Source organism: Nanorana parkeri, unplaced genomic scaffold (genome assembly GCF_000935625.1).
Source record: "Nanorana parkeri isolate BGI_ZX_2015 unplaced genomic scaffold, ASM93562v1 scaffold102, whole genome shotgun sequence".
NCBI classification, from domain to species: Eukaryota; Metazoa; Chordata; class Amphibia; order Anura; family Dicroglossidae; genus Nanorana; species Nanorana parkeri.
The window spans coordinates 18,645-34,841 of NW_017306370.1; the positions used below are offsets into that span (position 1 = coordinate 18,645).

The 16,197-nt window shown below is 41.1% G+C and overlaps 1 protein-coding gene across 1 annotated transcript in view; it reads right to left on the reverse strand.

Moving 5' to 3' along the window:
* CNTN5 (contactin 5) overlaps positions 1 to 16,197 on the reverse strand; it is a gene marked incomplete at its 3' end in the record, with an annotated part of 543,955 nt that overhangs the window by 18,235 nt on the left and 509,523 nt on the right. Inside the window, exon 19 of the mRNA XM_018552938.1 lies at positions 7,204 to 7,313. Within this exon, the coding sequence (XP_018408440.1) occupies positions 7,204 to 7,313 (110 nt within the window). The remainder of the gene's footprint in view (positions 1 to 7,203; positions 7,314 to 16,197) is intronic.

Consider the following 16,197-nt stretch of genomic DNA (forward strand, 5'->3'; position numbering starts at 1 on the left):
ACTGTTTAGTGAGAGTGTCTACCTGACTAGATATGAATTGAATGGACTGTTGACAGCAGGCCTTTGCGCTATACAATTTTATTGGTAAATGCACAGGGGATTGTACGGATTGCAAAATTAAATTGTGATGTTTGTGCCCAGCTTTACATAGATTGTGGCTGCTCCTTCTAATAGCTTTCTCAAACACAAGCGAGTGTGTTGCTTTTCATCTAAGGAGGTGATTCACTAAAGCGAAGTGACAAGAGCCTGTGTTCATCCAATTATGTCCACGTTTATACCAAAAAAGAATAGGAACTTTAACTTGTTATACGATGATTGCCTGGACTTCAACTTTAAGGTGACCATAAACAGTAAGGGGTTGATTTGTAAATCTTTACTAGATGGGGCCCGAGGAACATAGACTCCATATATTTTTATCCCATAGTTCTCTTTAGGGTCACTGGAGGACTGGAGGACATATATTAACCTCCTCCCGTGACCCAAAGCTCAGTGTATAGCGGGCAATAAGGAAAGCGCCGCAGCCGGGATGTATCCCGAAAATACTGTCGAGATCCACCCAGGTTCCTGATTGACAGCGGGCTCTGCCTATCAAGAGGCATAGCAAGCTGTCCTAGCCCCCTCTCCCGTTCGTTCTTCCAGTCAGCGCTGGAGGATCGGAGAGGGAAGGGGGGAATCCCTGCGGGGAGCTGACAGTCAGAGCTGACAGGGAGATAATCGGGAAGTGAGCGAGCTATGGTATGTGTTCGCTCACTTCACGATCTATAGAGCCGACCTGGGTAAGTTTCAATGTCTTACGTCGGCTCTAACTATGAGGATGAGTGTAAATCCCTCACCTCATAGTTCTCCTTTAATACTACATTGAGACACGTGTATACATCTTACTTTTTGGTTACTCTTAAAACAGAGGCGAGTGGCCAAGTTCCTGGAAGCTTCCCAGCGTATTAACTTGTAATAAATGGGGCACTAACCATTTACAGGCTTTTTCTGCAGGAAGAAAGCATAAGAATTCCCAACACACACTTTCGGCATCTATTAAACATTTCAGTACATAATAATTCACGAGGTCCTCACAGGCAGAACATTTAAATAAATGGCGGCAGCATAAGAAAACATGACTGTATAATCTAGTAGCAATCCGGCTGAAGCAAGTCAATCTATTTCTATAAAACAAGTCACTATGCATTATAGAACACAGTAAAACATCTAATGAAATCAACTATGCTGAAAAAAGTTTCCTCAAGTAGAAACACATTGGAATTCTGTTTTATATGCTAATGAATACAGCTGCCTGTTTGATGCAGTTCTATATCTTCTATTTCTTTATTTTAATAGCGTAAAGTTGATTTCTTTTTTTTTTCCTCTTCTTTGGACGATTGTCATGAATTTAATTTATTCAATAGCCTAGACATACTGGAGGATGTTTACGAAATTACATGTCACAAAATGAATTTGCAACATAATAGTAAAAGGCAAGTGAAAAGGGAAAAGCGACATTATTTCGGTGAGGACTACTTGCTTGCAATCAAAGGATAAACTTGTAAAGGAAACAAGAAGTAATTCTGCTGCAGGGAGTTCTCTACAGTGTTCGATTATGGTTGTATTGGAAAGTTTCTATGGTTAGGATGAACATGATTCTGCCAGTACATTGGGCAGTCCGTATCTCATTATTACTCATGAACAGGATAGATTTCTGTGACATTTCATCACAGTGGAATTTATAAATTTCACCTATGGAGCTTAAAGGAGAACTATGGGGTCAGTGCTTTTCCCCATAGTTCTCTCCAGGTTCACAGGAGGACACAAACTAGAGTCCTCCCATGACCCAAAGCTCAGTGTACCGCGAGCTACAGGAATCCCTGCAGGGAGCCGTCAGTGACAGTCACGGCTCTCTGCAGGCACATGATCAAGAAGTGAGCGAGCGACGGTATGTGTTCGCTCACTTCCCGATCTATTGAGCCGACGTGTGACAGTTTCATTGTCACACGTCGCCTTGAACTATGAGGCTGAGTGATTTTCACTCACCTCATAATTCTCTTTTAAAAAGGAACTTTACCCATATCTTTAAAATAACAACAAAGACACCTTTATGTTTAGTGATGACAATCTACAAACAGATACTTCTAGATAATTGATGGCTTTTTATTCTTTGCATACCTTATTTTCCTTCCCATTCTTCTCACAGTGGCCATGTTTACTAATGGCGGTTGAATCCACCTCCTTTACTTCCTGAAACTCTTGCACATGTGACTAGGACATGTGACCATGCACATCATCTTAGGGGATTAAAGTGCCTTTCCATGAGATCTCATAGAGATTACAGATGAGATTTCCCAGCAATGCTCTGCTGATGTACCTTTCCCAGGATGCAATGCTTGGGCACAATTCCATCATTTGAGCCAAAGTGGACCAGGAAGTAGAAAAAAAAGTAATTGTAAGTAAAAATATGTTTGTTTAGCTAATGAATGTAAGATGATTTCATAACAGCTTGCAGAGCTGTATGCTGATGTGATTTTTAGTTAAAGGGGGTAAAGGTCCATTTTAATAACTTTCATATGTAATTATATAAACTCAAATAAAGGATTATGTATTATATAAAGGTCCACGTGAAGTGAAAAAAGTCCTCTTTTTTTTTTTTTTTACAGGCTGTGTGTTTTTTTGGCCTGTATTTAGGGGTGGACAAATCACTATATAATTCAGGAGCCGGTCTGTCCAATCCAAGCGGCCAGCAGGATTTTTTTCTAGAAGCCATCGCCATTGAAAACTATAGGAAATCTCAAAAGTTAATAGCCAGCTGTAATGTTCAAGTAAAATTGGCTCCTGACTCCAGCCCTGATTTCGTGTAGTTAGGGGCCGATTCATAAATAAATGTGACAATCACCAACAGGGTTATTTACAAAAGGGGGAAGAGTTTGGAGAATGTAGGAGAAGTGAACAATCTAGGACAACATAGCTGAACTGGAAAGTGAGCTGAATTGGAGAATTTTTCCAAATCAGCTATTTTGGCCTAGATTGTTCACTTCTCCTGCCTTCTCCAAATTCTTCACCCTTTTGTGAATAACCTTGCAAATATGCACTGCAGGTGTATCCTCCTGCTGCATATGTTTTAAATATCAGTATTTCCAAGTCATCAAATCTGAAAAAGTGGCAATACCAACAATTTGCTAAATAACCATATATTCTTGGAAAACGCAGGGTCTATAGGGCCTATGAACTGCAGGTGTATCTTCCTGCTGTATGTGTTTTAAATTACAGTGATTGATTTATCTGCAGTGAATATTACATTCACTGCTTTCTTCTGGTGTATGACCAGCTTAAAGTAATATTAAAGTCAAAGGGATTTTAGGTATTCCAAATGCTGATTAACCCTTTCGCTGCTACCAACGTATGTCATACATCGCTGGCAGCGGGCCCCTCTAAACAGACTCCTGGTGGCTATAGCCACAGGGACTCTGTTTACATGTGTCGGCGGCTCAGCTGCACCAGATTGTTTCCACAGCCTGCTGAGGTGTTACCCCCGCCCAACTACAACGCCTTGCTTCCCGGGCTCTGCTGCCCCTCTGTAACGAATCCGGGAACCGCGAGCCGCTTGCTTCCCAGCTTGGAACGCATCGGCCGCGTCATACTGCGCACTTCACTTCTGGTGGTGGCGCTCCTCTGCGTTCCAGGGCGGAACGTGGAAGTGTCAGCACGCTGCATAGCGCCACTTCCGCGTCCACGGACTATTTAAGGAGCTCCAGAACGAAGGTAGGGCGTTCCATTATTGGGTTCTATGCCCCAACAATCCAGGAGCCTCATCCTCTCTCCTACCTGCGACAGCTTCTACCACCCAGGATCAACACTGCACGGGACACTCCACCAACTCTGAGAACACCAGGGGGTCCTATTACTAAGAGCAAGTACTAGTGCTGAGGCGGATTCCTATCTTGTCTATTGAGACTTCCTCTCTGCCGTTCAGTTTGCTTTCAATTGGAACTGTACTGTGTTTGGTACTGTTTGGTAGCAGGCTGTTACCTATCCAGTTAAAGTATTACCATTCATTTGCCTTACTTACTTTCAGACTGTCTAAGTGGATTTCCTTGTACCAACCTTACTTGCAAGATACCTAACTAGCTTATGATATTAATAAGCAGTACTAGGTCTGGCGTTATTGTTTTTGTTTTGTGGTATATGATGCAAGAATTCCAAACTCTCCGTTCATAAGGGAGAGAGATGCCTGGGATTCACGACTGATTGCCACACACGGAACCAAAGAAGGATTTGGTCGGCAGCTGTGATCCAATATAGCCTCAGAACTACAAGGGAGCATTACACCCTCCTGCGGGCCTGGGACTGGCAAGTTGGGCGTTGGCGGGAAGCGGGGAAAGAGACCAGCGAACATCCGTTCACTGACCTCCTCCCTGCTGAACGGGGCTGGAATTGCATTACTTCCGGTACCTCAGTCATCGATCAGCTGCAAAAACCAGGCAATAAGCTAATGGAGAGTGATCTGCCCTCCAATAGTTTATTTGAAGTGGAAAGGTAACTCCAGGGGTTTAGCAGGTATTGGACCCATCCAAAAAGTGGCTGTGGAGAACCAAAGTGTTGGTATTTTACCACAAGGGCCATCGCAACGACAAATACAATGAGGGGAAGTTTTACTAAAGCCAAGTATACATGGTTCTGTTTTTCTTTCAACCCTCCTTCACATCAAAGCCCCCTTCTATTACATCAAGAGCCATCAGCCCCCCCCCCTTCAGAACGGAGTCCTATCATGACAAAGGTACCCCTGAGGAAGCCTGAAGGCACCCTGGTTGAGAAAGACTGGTGTTTACCCTCCTATAGACGAGAGCAGACAAAATCTGGAGCATCTGCGCATGGCAACCAATCAGCTTTTGGATTTCATTTTCACAGATTAACTGAATAAACTGATGGGATAATCTAATTGGTTACAAAAACTGGAACAGAATCTAGAGTAGCTGTGCATAGTAAATATACCCCCCCCCCACATTACCTCTTCTTCTACCAGACGTACATTCCGTTCAATGTAGTGACCACTCTGACCTCTTAGCGCACTTGGGATAGGTACTTTATAATAAACAAAAAACTTTTACTTGTAAAACCGCAATGCATTTCACTCTCAGAAATCCATGCTGAGAAGATTAAGACACAACCGCATCTTTCAGCAGTACATCGATTTGAGCGAGGTGATTGCTGCCCTTTAAGCATTCCTTAGTATGTGAAACCCACGGATGCATAATGACTAATTGAACCTCTGACGTGTCCATAACGCAGCTGAGGCAATTAAACTGCACATTTCCAGTAATGAAGCATAAATAAAAACAGTGTGCAAAATGTTATATTCCATATGTGGTGCTGTCACAGAAGAACGGAATTCTCGGCAACTTCCATCTCCGCGGCGACACCACCTAGAGTTACCTATAATTGCCAGATGACATTAAGAACTGGCTCTCCGCAGGTGTCAGCAACAGCTTTAATTAAGTGGCCGTGGGTACAATTCCATAGCCCTCGTGGGTATACAGCAGGGGCTGCCAAAGTTTTCAAGAATTTCAGAGTTAAGTCATATTCTAGACTTTCATAACTGGTCCTCTTGTGAATGACATGGGAGATAATCAAGCCAAAAGCTGCAAGCAAAGACTTTTGGAAAATGTATCTTATCATAACACAAGGGATCGTGAGCTGGTTTGTCCTGAATATAAGATTTTCCAACATAGGAGAACAAACAATATCTGTAAAAGTGCCTAAAGGTTCAGTCCACCTCGAAGGGATATTTTAGTTATTTGTGGGACCTGGTGAGATGTTCCAACAACTGCTGCCCTGCCACAGCTCCTGACTCTGTACTTGTTAACCAGAGAGTTCACCTTTGTATGTTTCAGCATCTCCAAAATAAATATACGATTAAACAGAGAGGCAGCTGGGCAGGAACGGAGAGCAAGAGGGTAGAAAATCACAAACAGGACCCGAAGAAGCATAAGAAACTCCGGATTAACTCTCCAGCATCTATCAAAAATGTAAATACTAAAGCAGAACTGAAGTCAAAATGTCTTTTCGTTTAAGATAGAGTAAGGGAAGGTTATAACCCTTGTCAGTTTTGTAGCCCTTTGTGTCTCATTGGTGAGATTTTGCTTCACTTCCTGTCCAAAAGCCATAACAGGAAGTGAGACAAAATCCCTTCAAAGTGAGGGAAAATCCCTGGTGGTCAGCACAGTCACTGGGAACTAGTGTCCCAATTTCCCATCTATCCCGATTCTGGTGACCACCCACAAATTGGGAGATTTTTTTTGTTCACTTTCAGTGATAACGCTCACTAGGACAGAGAGGGTGAATCTTCCTAACGGGGACACAATAAAAACCTGACACGTGTTCTAATCCCTCTCTACTCTATCTAACACTAGAAAAAGTTTTGGTATCATCTGCAGTTTAATTTAAGGTGGACTGACCATTTGAAGCCTGTGCTTGGACAGTGAAGGAAAAGCAGTAGACTGATTATTTCCTCTCTCTGCTCTCTCCTACTATAAGCATGTTCCCTGTTAGCACATGAGCACAAAAGCACAAACTGCGTTGCTTCTCCCTCTTCAACTCTGACCTCTGCTTTACAGGGGATTGCAAGAGGCGGATACCAAGTGAAACCCAAGTACTTATACTTTTTTTTTTAGATGCGGCCACTGCCACCTGTTCAAGTTAATGAACAGGTGACAGCGGCCGAATCTATAAGCTGCCCTCACATCTATCGTGAGTCCAGGGATAGTGATCTATTCAAAACCACTCGTATCATATGCAATTACATGCAGACTGGAGCTTACAGATGCGGCCACTGTCACCCGGTCATTAGCTTAAATGGGTAACAGTGGTCTCAGCTAAATGGGAGAGTCCTGTGGCAGGATTGCCAAATCACACATATTGTGAATGAAGCCTAAGTTTTTTAATTTCCTAGGGCTCGATCTTTAAAGGAAATGGCTGAGCTTCCAGTTCAGGTATGTTATTTTTATATAGCAGAAGCCTATCGTATGACTTGAAGGGTAAGATACAGAAAAGCGTACTTAAAATGCAGTATGGAGCCCTTTATAATGAACCTCAGCACTAAGCTTTGTTGTGAAAGGGAAAACAATGAGTCTTCCTATGTCTACACATTTGAAAATGCATCAAACTATGTGACAAGGCATCTGGAGTGAACGAGTCCCAAGAGGAGCACATTTCTCTGCATACCTCAAAGCCCAGCGGTCTTCCAACATTATCCTTGGACGTCTTCCATGAAACCAGGATCTCCGAGGCAGACAAGCCCGTGGCTTTCACATCTATTGGCGCAGTGCTTGGCTCTGTAGAAGGGATGACATAGAAACGTTACATTGTATAGTCCTTTTCAGAGTGGACATTTACTCTTTCCCCTGAAAAACTCCATAGATCCATCACATCTCATGATACATTCCATTGGAATGTTCTTTTTTTTTCAAATATATCTTAGTAGAACCCCTTTCAGGCCACAAATCTTACAGGGATACAGGATTCCAATGAGATTAAAAGGGTGTGAGTGTGGTGCTCACACCCTTTCAAAGACCTCCTGCTTTCCAGTCTGTCCCATCCTCTAGAACACTTTACCCCAACCTGTCCGACTAATCCCTTAAGATTCATCTCTTCAGGGAAGCCTATCCCACCTCAAACTAACCACTCAACCATCACGTTCTTAAACAATTTATCCCCACGCAGCTACCTCCTCATGAATCACTTGCCCCTCCCTTTTAGATTGTAAGCCCTCAGGAGCAGGGCCCTCCTTACCATCTTGTCTTGAATTGTATTGTGATTGTAATGTCTTCCTTATATTGTAAAGTGCTGCGCAAACTGTTGACGCTATATAAATCCTGTATAATAATAATAATAATAACAAAATAATAATAATAATGCACCTCCCACATTTAGATTTCCTAAAAAGGCTGCCAGGAAGGGGTTAACACCCTTTTACATAAACAAGTATTTAACAAAGCAGAGCAAAATGTTCAGTTCTCTGGCTGTAATCTTACAGAAGCCTATGAAATAAGGTGCCATGCTGTTATGCAGTAAATCAGTAAAATGTATGCAGAGGTAAAATACAGTATCAGGGAACATCTGACAGGAACATACATGGCTTTATGAGATATCAGAAGACATAAAAAGGCATTGTGAAGACAACGCAGCTCAAACCGCACCATCTATCTTCCTGTACATCCCAACATGAACCCCTGGGTCACAAGCTCAATGTTGTCACGCAGTAACTTATATCAAAACCTCGTTTCATACCAAAGTACTGTCATGTTTTTCGATAAGTATCAGGTTTCTTTTCCACCCACAAATGTATTCAGTCCTTTCATATCTGTCAATGTTTATGAAGGTCAAGGAAAAAAACGTACCAGGGCGAATCTACCCGCAATGATTTGATGAGTTTGAAATGCTGTTTTTTTTTAAAAAAAATGGATACAAACATAAACATAATAAAAGGGCGGACAATTTGCCGTTATGTGTAAAATTTGCAGCTTTGGAGCATTGATAACATGACAATTAACTGCTTAGGGCTTATTCAGCAAAGTATGTACAGCAAAGTGTTGTGTATGTGCTTTGCCGTTCATTTTTTAATGGAACACCAACAAAAATAAATGAAGCACCTGAACTACAGCATAATGTGCATTAAAATAAAATAGAGCAGAAGTGATTTCTCCTGCGTTGGGGCCCAATCACAATGATGGGCGTTAAAAAAAAAGCGCAAAAGTGATTTCTCCTGTGTTGGGGCCCATTCAAAATGAATGGGCATTAGTAACACAATGCATTAAAAGACCTCATTCAGACGGGGCTTTTATGTCCAGCTTCGGATTCCTGTGGCAAGAATCACAGATGGCTCCGGACTGCTGCAGCTGCTCAGACTGTACAAAGCCAAGATAGGTTGACAGCGGGCGCAGCTGTCCACCGGTGATCAAATAATCACACATGGATCGATTACCTGCGGTAAGGGGGCAGATGATTAACCCTGGATACAAATAGCTTGTGTCCAGGGGTGATCCACCATTGTCAACTGCAGGTAATCGCTCCATGTGTGATTACATTCAAACACCAGAGGTCATTGCTTTCACCTGTGAATCCAGCTATAGGAATCCGCTGCCAATTTTTGGTTTGCAAGGGAGGCTTAAAGGAGAACTATGGGGTAAGTGTTTTTCCCCATAGTTCTCCTAAGGGTCACGGGCATATACTAACCTCCTCCCGTGACCCAAAGGTCAGTATATCGCAAACTACAGCTTGCGGTAAACTGAGACTGCCGCAGCCGGGACGGATCCCGACATTACTGTCGAGATCCACCCAGCTGCGTGAGTGACAGCTCTAGAGGCAGAGCCAGCTGTGCCTGCCACCTCCCCCATCTGTTCCGCCAGTCAGCGCTGGGGGATCGGAGAGGGGAGGGGGGAATCCCTGCAGGGAACCGTGACTGACAGTGACAGCTCTCTGCAGGGACATGATCGAGAAGTGAGCGAGCGACGGTATGTGTTGACTCACTTCCCCATCTATTGAGCCGATGTGTGACAGTTTAATTGTCACACGTCGCCTCGAACTATGAGGTTGAGTGAAAATCACTTACCTCATAGTTCTCCTTTAAAGCTTGATACAACATTTGCAAAGTGCAATATACAGGTAAAACTCGAATAATTAGAATATTGTGGCAAGTTCATTTATGTCACTAATGCAACTTACAAGGTAAAACTAATATATGAGATAGACTCATTGCATGCAAAGCAAGATAGTTCAAGCCGTGATTTGTCATAATTGTGATGATTATGGCTTACAGCTCATGAAAACCCCAAGAACCCCAAATCCACAACCTCAAAAAAGTAGATTATTACATGCAATCAATAAAACATGGATTGTACATAGAACAATATCGGGCCTCTGAAAAGTACAAGCATGCATATGTACTCAGTACTTGGTTTGGGCCCCTTTTGCAGCACTTACTGAAATTACTTTTGCACGATATTCTAATTATTCGAGTTTCACCTGTAGTGTGACCGGGCCTTTAGTAAATAGTACTTCAATTACCAGGACACCCCTCTATTCATTTACTTAGACACCAAGATGGGCTTGCAATGAAGGTGGCAATATAACTAAACTATGCAGCATATTGGATCAAATTTACAAGACAGTTGTGGGTAGCAAGGCCCATGGCCCCCCAGGTGTAATCTCTCCCCCTAAAATATATTAATTACAAAATATAAATTATAAATTTAATATAAATATAATTACAAAATATAAATTAATTACAAAACAGGAAAGATACCGGGGTTTCTGAGCGATATGACACCATGGCTTGAAGTTTTGAAAATAGATTTTTATTTAAATATCACATATAATACAAAAATACATACAAATTTGAATAAAAGAAAGAGAGCAACGACAGTTGGGAATGGACTTATAGAATATATTGATTTATTATGGTTATGTCTGAACATGTTTAATGGGTCTAGGCCTCTGGCTTAGTTTTGTTTTTAACTGGTTGCAACTGCCGTTGCTCCCTTTCTTTTATTCAAATTTGTATGTATTTTTGTATTATATGTGATATTTAAATAAAAATCTATTTTCAAAACTTCAAGCCATGGTGTCATATCGCTCAGAAACCCCGGTATCTTTCCTGTTTTGTAATTAATATATTGGATCAAGCCATGGGTACGGGCCATAGAAAAAAAAGTACAAGGGGTTACAACTATAATCAAAAGTATATTTATGCCATTGCATAATCACATATCACAGACATATTGCAAAAAGTTACTTTATACAAAAAGTGTTTTTATTTTTGTATACTCTACCCTTTTTTGTAATTGGATATATAAACTTTTGATAGTTGCTGTGCAGCAACATAATTTGGGTTTTTACTAAAACTATTGTGTATCAGTACTGCCTGGACCTTAGAAGAAGGGGGGAGACCCCCAAAAGCTTGTCCTGAAAAATATAACTTTCATTGCAAATGAAAAAGTATCACTGAGAGTACTCAACTGTTGGAGGTCTAAATGGTACACTTCCAAGGACACAGGGCAAGCTCTGTATCCTCAGACTGTCAGTTGTTTTCCACATGCCACATTTCACTCTCAGCAAAAAAGAAAAGCGTATCAAATAAAATACAACACAATGTAACTTGTAAAAAAAATGTATTTATAAACCTACAATTGAAAATGATTATCTTGCTGAATACAGGAATCTAAATCACTTCACAAGTTAATAACTGCCAGTATTAACACCTGCCGGGTAAAGTACCAGACAATTACCGTTAAAAATCAATAAACATACACAGTGGCAAAAATAGATATTTCTTTCACAGGTTGTATGCAAGAAACACCAATACTTTCTTCCTGATAGCTAAACCAGAAGTGTGTATATATAGATATAGATCTATATACTGTATATAGATCTATATCTATAGATATAGACATTTATATCTATAGATATAGATATCTATATCTATATATACAGGTGAAACTCGAATAATTAGAATATTGTGCAAAAGTAATTGCAGTAAGTGCTGCAAAAGGGGCCCAAACCAAGTACTGAGCACATATGCATGCTTGTACTTTTCAGAGGTCCGATATTGTTCTATGTACAATCCTTGTTTTATTGATTGCATGTAATATTCTACTTTTTTGAGGTTGTGGATTTGGGGTTTATATGAGCTGTAAGCCATAATCATCACAATTATGACAAATCACGGCTTGAACTATCTTGCTTTGCATGTAATGAGTCTATCTCATATATTAGTTTCACCTTTTAAGTTGCATTAGTGAAATAAATGAACTTTGCACGATATTCTAATTATTCGAGTTTCACCTGTATATAGATAACTATAGATATATATATATAGATCTATATCTATAGATATAGATGTCTATATACAGGTGAAACTCGAATAATAATAATAATAATAATAATAATATATATATAGCATTTTTGTTCTTAGGTTTAGATATCCTTTAACTATTCCCTACTGTATCCAAAGCAAACAAACAAGTTTTGTCTTTAGATGCCCTTTTTGGTTAAACTTGATGGCCTTGAGACTTTTTGTCAACCTGATGAACTATGTAACTTTATTCGGTAGAACTAAAGGCAAAGCATGTTTTAGTTTTGGGTAGACTGTGAAAGGATAAGAGCCCTGTACATTTGTATTGCTTTCTTATAATTCTCTTTTATTGTCCTGTTAAACTCTGACCACTATCTCTGAATGTTAGGAAAAATGTGAAGTTTTGAGTTGTCACCAGAACAGGAAAAACGTGGACGTCTTTCGATGGGGGCATCTGTTCCAGTGACAACTGTCAAAAAGGAGATATACCTCCCTTTCAAGAGATTTGCTCTCACTTCCTGTTGTATCTACAGGACAGGAATTGAAGAGAATTATTTTGAATTCTTTAACATAAAAAAAACCCTCATGTGGTTATTAAGCGTTCTCTACTCTATCCAGAATAAAATAAGTTGTGGCTTTAGATATCCTTTAAGTAATGAGTATTATTTCTGCATTATCAACAAGCAGACAGGTCCCACACGACTCTAGGGGGAGGTGACTCATCTGCTGCCCTCCATTCTTGACCCTACATATGTACACTATTAGACTGTTCAAATAAACTCCAATGCTCAGTCTATAGCTGGTATATCAGACTCCACCAAGGTGGCCCCGTTACTGCCCTGTTTAACTGAGAATATGGACATTGACTTTTGCAACATAAAATCTAATTAAGAACCTCACTTTGTTGCTAATATACTTTCTTGACATCCGTAGTGACAAAGCATCCATTTAATTAAGTTACTTAATGTTAGTAACTGGCACTCATTGCCGGGTTGGTACAAACATGATTAGCGTGTATAAGCAAGACATAAAAATGATTCGATTATGCAGTTTATTTAGAAACCCGTGACCCTCCAAGCTGCCATGCCACGGAGGTTTCTACAGCAACTTTCAGTTAATCCCGCATACGGTATGCATTAGTTAAACAGCTCGGATTAACAAAAGCGAACAGTTTTTCATTAATTACCCATCCACACTGGTGACTGTAGGACACGGGAGCATTTAAATACCTTCTGGGACGATTTAGAATAAGTCAATTAGGCTTTTGTCACATATTTTATTTTGACAGAACAATAACTATGGAGCTTATTTATTGAATTCATCTATTTTTCTCTTTATTCTTCTGGTCGGCTTGCAGAATAATATTGTGGAAAAGAACGCCTGGATCATACAATATTATAAGCACCAATGTATATATAAAGTGTATAGAAGGTATGTATGGGCTTTGGTGAAAAATATAGATGGCCACCCAGGCTCTGTTTGCTGTTGATAAGGGATTAAGGGCAGGTTCCCACCATTTTCTGGTCCAGATCTGGAACGCAATGCATTGCGTATTTGCCGCATTTAGACTTTTTGTTTTTGTTTTAAATGGTCTTACAAGTGTGTTTCAGTGCGTTCCAGTGTGTTTGCATGCGTTCCAGTGCATTCCAGACCAGACAAAATAGGACAAGCGGTATTGTTCTGTTCTGGTGTGGAACGGACTGCACTGGTGTGAACAGAGGCCAAAAATCGCATAGGGATACATTAGGATGCATTTTGGGTCCGGAAACAATCTGGTCTGGTCTGGAGGTAATCCGGATATGGTGTGAATGGGCCCTAAAGGGTATCAAACAGCAAAGATGTAAACCAAATATGTTGCGTCACTTGTTTTTGTACTGTCCAATAGTTTATTCCTTTTCTTATATTTCCTTTTTTCTTTGAAATCATCCAGGTGTATCCACAGGCACTTCCTTTCTTAGGGTGACAATGCTTAAGCTGACCATACATTCTTCTAAGTTTGGCCAAGTCCTGGCTAAGCTCTAAGGTTGGCTAGGCTTAAATTTGCGCTGTTCATTTTTCAATAGATTTTTGTTTAGGGTCCAAAAAGTCTCAGCCAAACAGCTGCAGTCAATTATCAGGAGTCACTGTTGGGGTATTCTGACAGTGGCAGAAAACAATAGCCCATGGGGGGGAATTCCCCCATCCGTACTTTTTAACATGGATGGAGGATTCAAGTGCTGTATGGCCAGCTTTATTCAGTTCAAGTGAGGCAGTCACTCTTTCCTGCAATCTCCTTAGCTGCGCTACAAGCAGCCACGCCAACGCACAGTACGCCAGAATGTTCCACTGTAGTCACTACAATAAAACTGGAAGCTCTGCCTGCACTGCACACACTTTCGTAGGATGTTCATACACCAGGATGCATTACTAAAGGAGCGGTGAATTTCTTCACTCAATAAATTGTGTCAATATTCACTTTAGTTATCCAATATTTTCCTTGCAAATGATTGGGTATTCGTTGTAAAGTGAATTTACACCACATTCACTAAGCTAATGCAAAATTCCCATGCAAAGTGAACATTCTATTTGCCTTTAGTAAATCATTCCCAAAGAGTCAACAGGATGTGTGTAGCGCCGGGAGAGAGAATATGTAGAAACAAATAATGTGATCTTGTATTACTTACAGTGCTTAACATACAGTTTTGTTCCACTTTAACCTATATATAGATATATATTTTCATATTGAAACGGAAGTGCACATCATACTTGAACTTAAAAGAGAACTATGGGGTAACCTTTTTTCCCCCCATAGTTCTCTCTAGGGTCACGGTAGGGCATATACTAACCTCCTCCAGTGACCCAATACTCAGTATATCACGGGAGGAGGTCAGTATATGTCCTCCTGTGACCCTGAAGAGAACTATGGGGTAAAACACTCACCCCATAGTTCTCTTTTAACCCCTTGCCATCCGCCCATCGTAAAATTATGGGCGGGCGGGGCCGGCCGGTTCCTTTCCGTGCGGGGTCACGTAAATGTATGTCTTTTTTTTTCTGCTCGTGTGCGCCCCCTATCGGTCACGTGCGGGCAGTCCCCACCAGGAAGGATAACAGCTGTTACCGGGTGTCTCATACAAGCGTTCAGCTGGCTCTATAGCTGGCCGATCGCTGGTATAACCCTAAATTGTGCGGCACAATCCCCCTGCTGCCACGCCCCTCCCCCTCTGTAGCCGCTGCCGGCACATCGGCTGCTGGAAGAGAGAAAGAGGAGAGATCAGCATTTCCCACCACTGATCTAACCCCTTCTCTCTCTAAAGGCAGAAGCGATGTCTATTACATCACTTCCGCCTTTAGCTGTCATTTCTCTTGCTTGGAGCCATTTTGCACAAGAGCAGCTGCATTTTGACATCCACTCTTGCCATGCAATACCAATATTTACAAGTAATAGCAGGGGGGGTCGGTGGCAGAGGGAAAGGAGCAGGGTATAGAAAGTACATCCTAGAAACTTTGTTAAAATTTTTAGGATGAATTCCACATATTTAAAATCCTAAAGTGGTTAAAAAATACATACTATAAAAAATAGCCTCTGTTCCATTTCTAAATAACTTTACTATTTTAGCACTTTTATAAAAAATTACAAATTGCAGAATAACATTTCTACTTGTGGGATGTTCCTGGTTTGCAGTGGTCAGGATCTACCAAAAGTGGTTTAAGGAAGGAAAACTGGTGAACCATGGGCAGCCAAGGTTGAATGATATACATGGGGAGCGAAGGAGGCTCCCCCTCACAACTTACATGACTTAAAGGATCTGCTACTGACCACTTGGTGCCAGATACCACAGCATACCTTCAGAGGTCTAGTCCATGCCTCAACGAGTCAGGTCTATTTTGGCAGAAAAAAGGGGGCCTACTCAATATTAGGCAGGTGGTCTTAATGTTAAGGCTGATCGATGTATGTTTCTGTCACAGAGACGGGCATCATGTACTTAACAGTTGCTGCTGACCTACAGTTCTTACTATGTTGTGGCGGTATATGTATGTCATATCCCATGGTGAGCAATGCGGTAAAGATATGGGTTTTGCTAGCTACTTCTCTTCACAGCATGTCTGTCCTTTTTGTCCTGTTCATGCTCTAGTTCCTTTCTCCTGTTTCTAAAGCCCCTTAAAAAGACAGTGCAACTTATTAGTGCCTTTGCAGACCGCGTATGTACCACTGGCGCTTCCCCTGTCTGTGTACTACTACAAGTCCTAGCATGCCACCAAGTATCTCCCTTGAATCTGTAGAACAAAAAGTCCTCAATTGGCATTTCCTCTATATCTATATAATTATATGTTCTATATATGATACTGTTGTGTGTTTGTAGCAGTATAGGTTGCAGCAACCCCCCCCC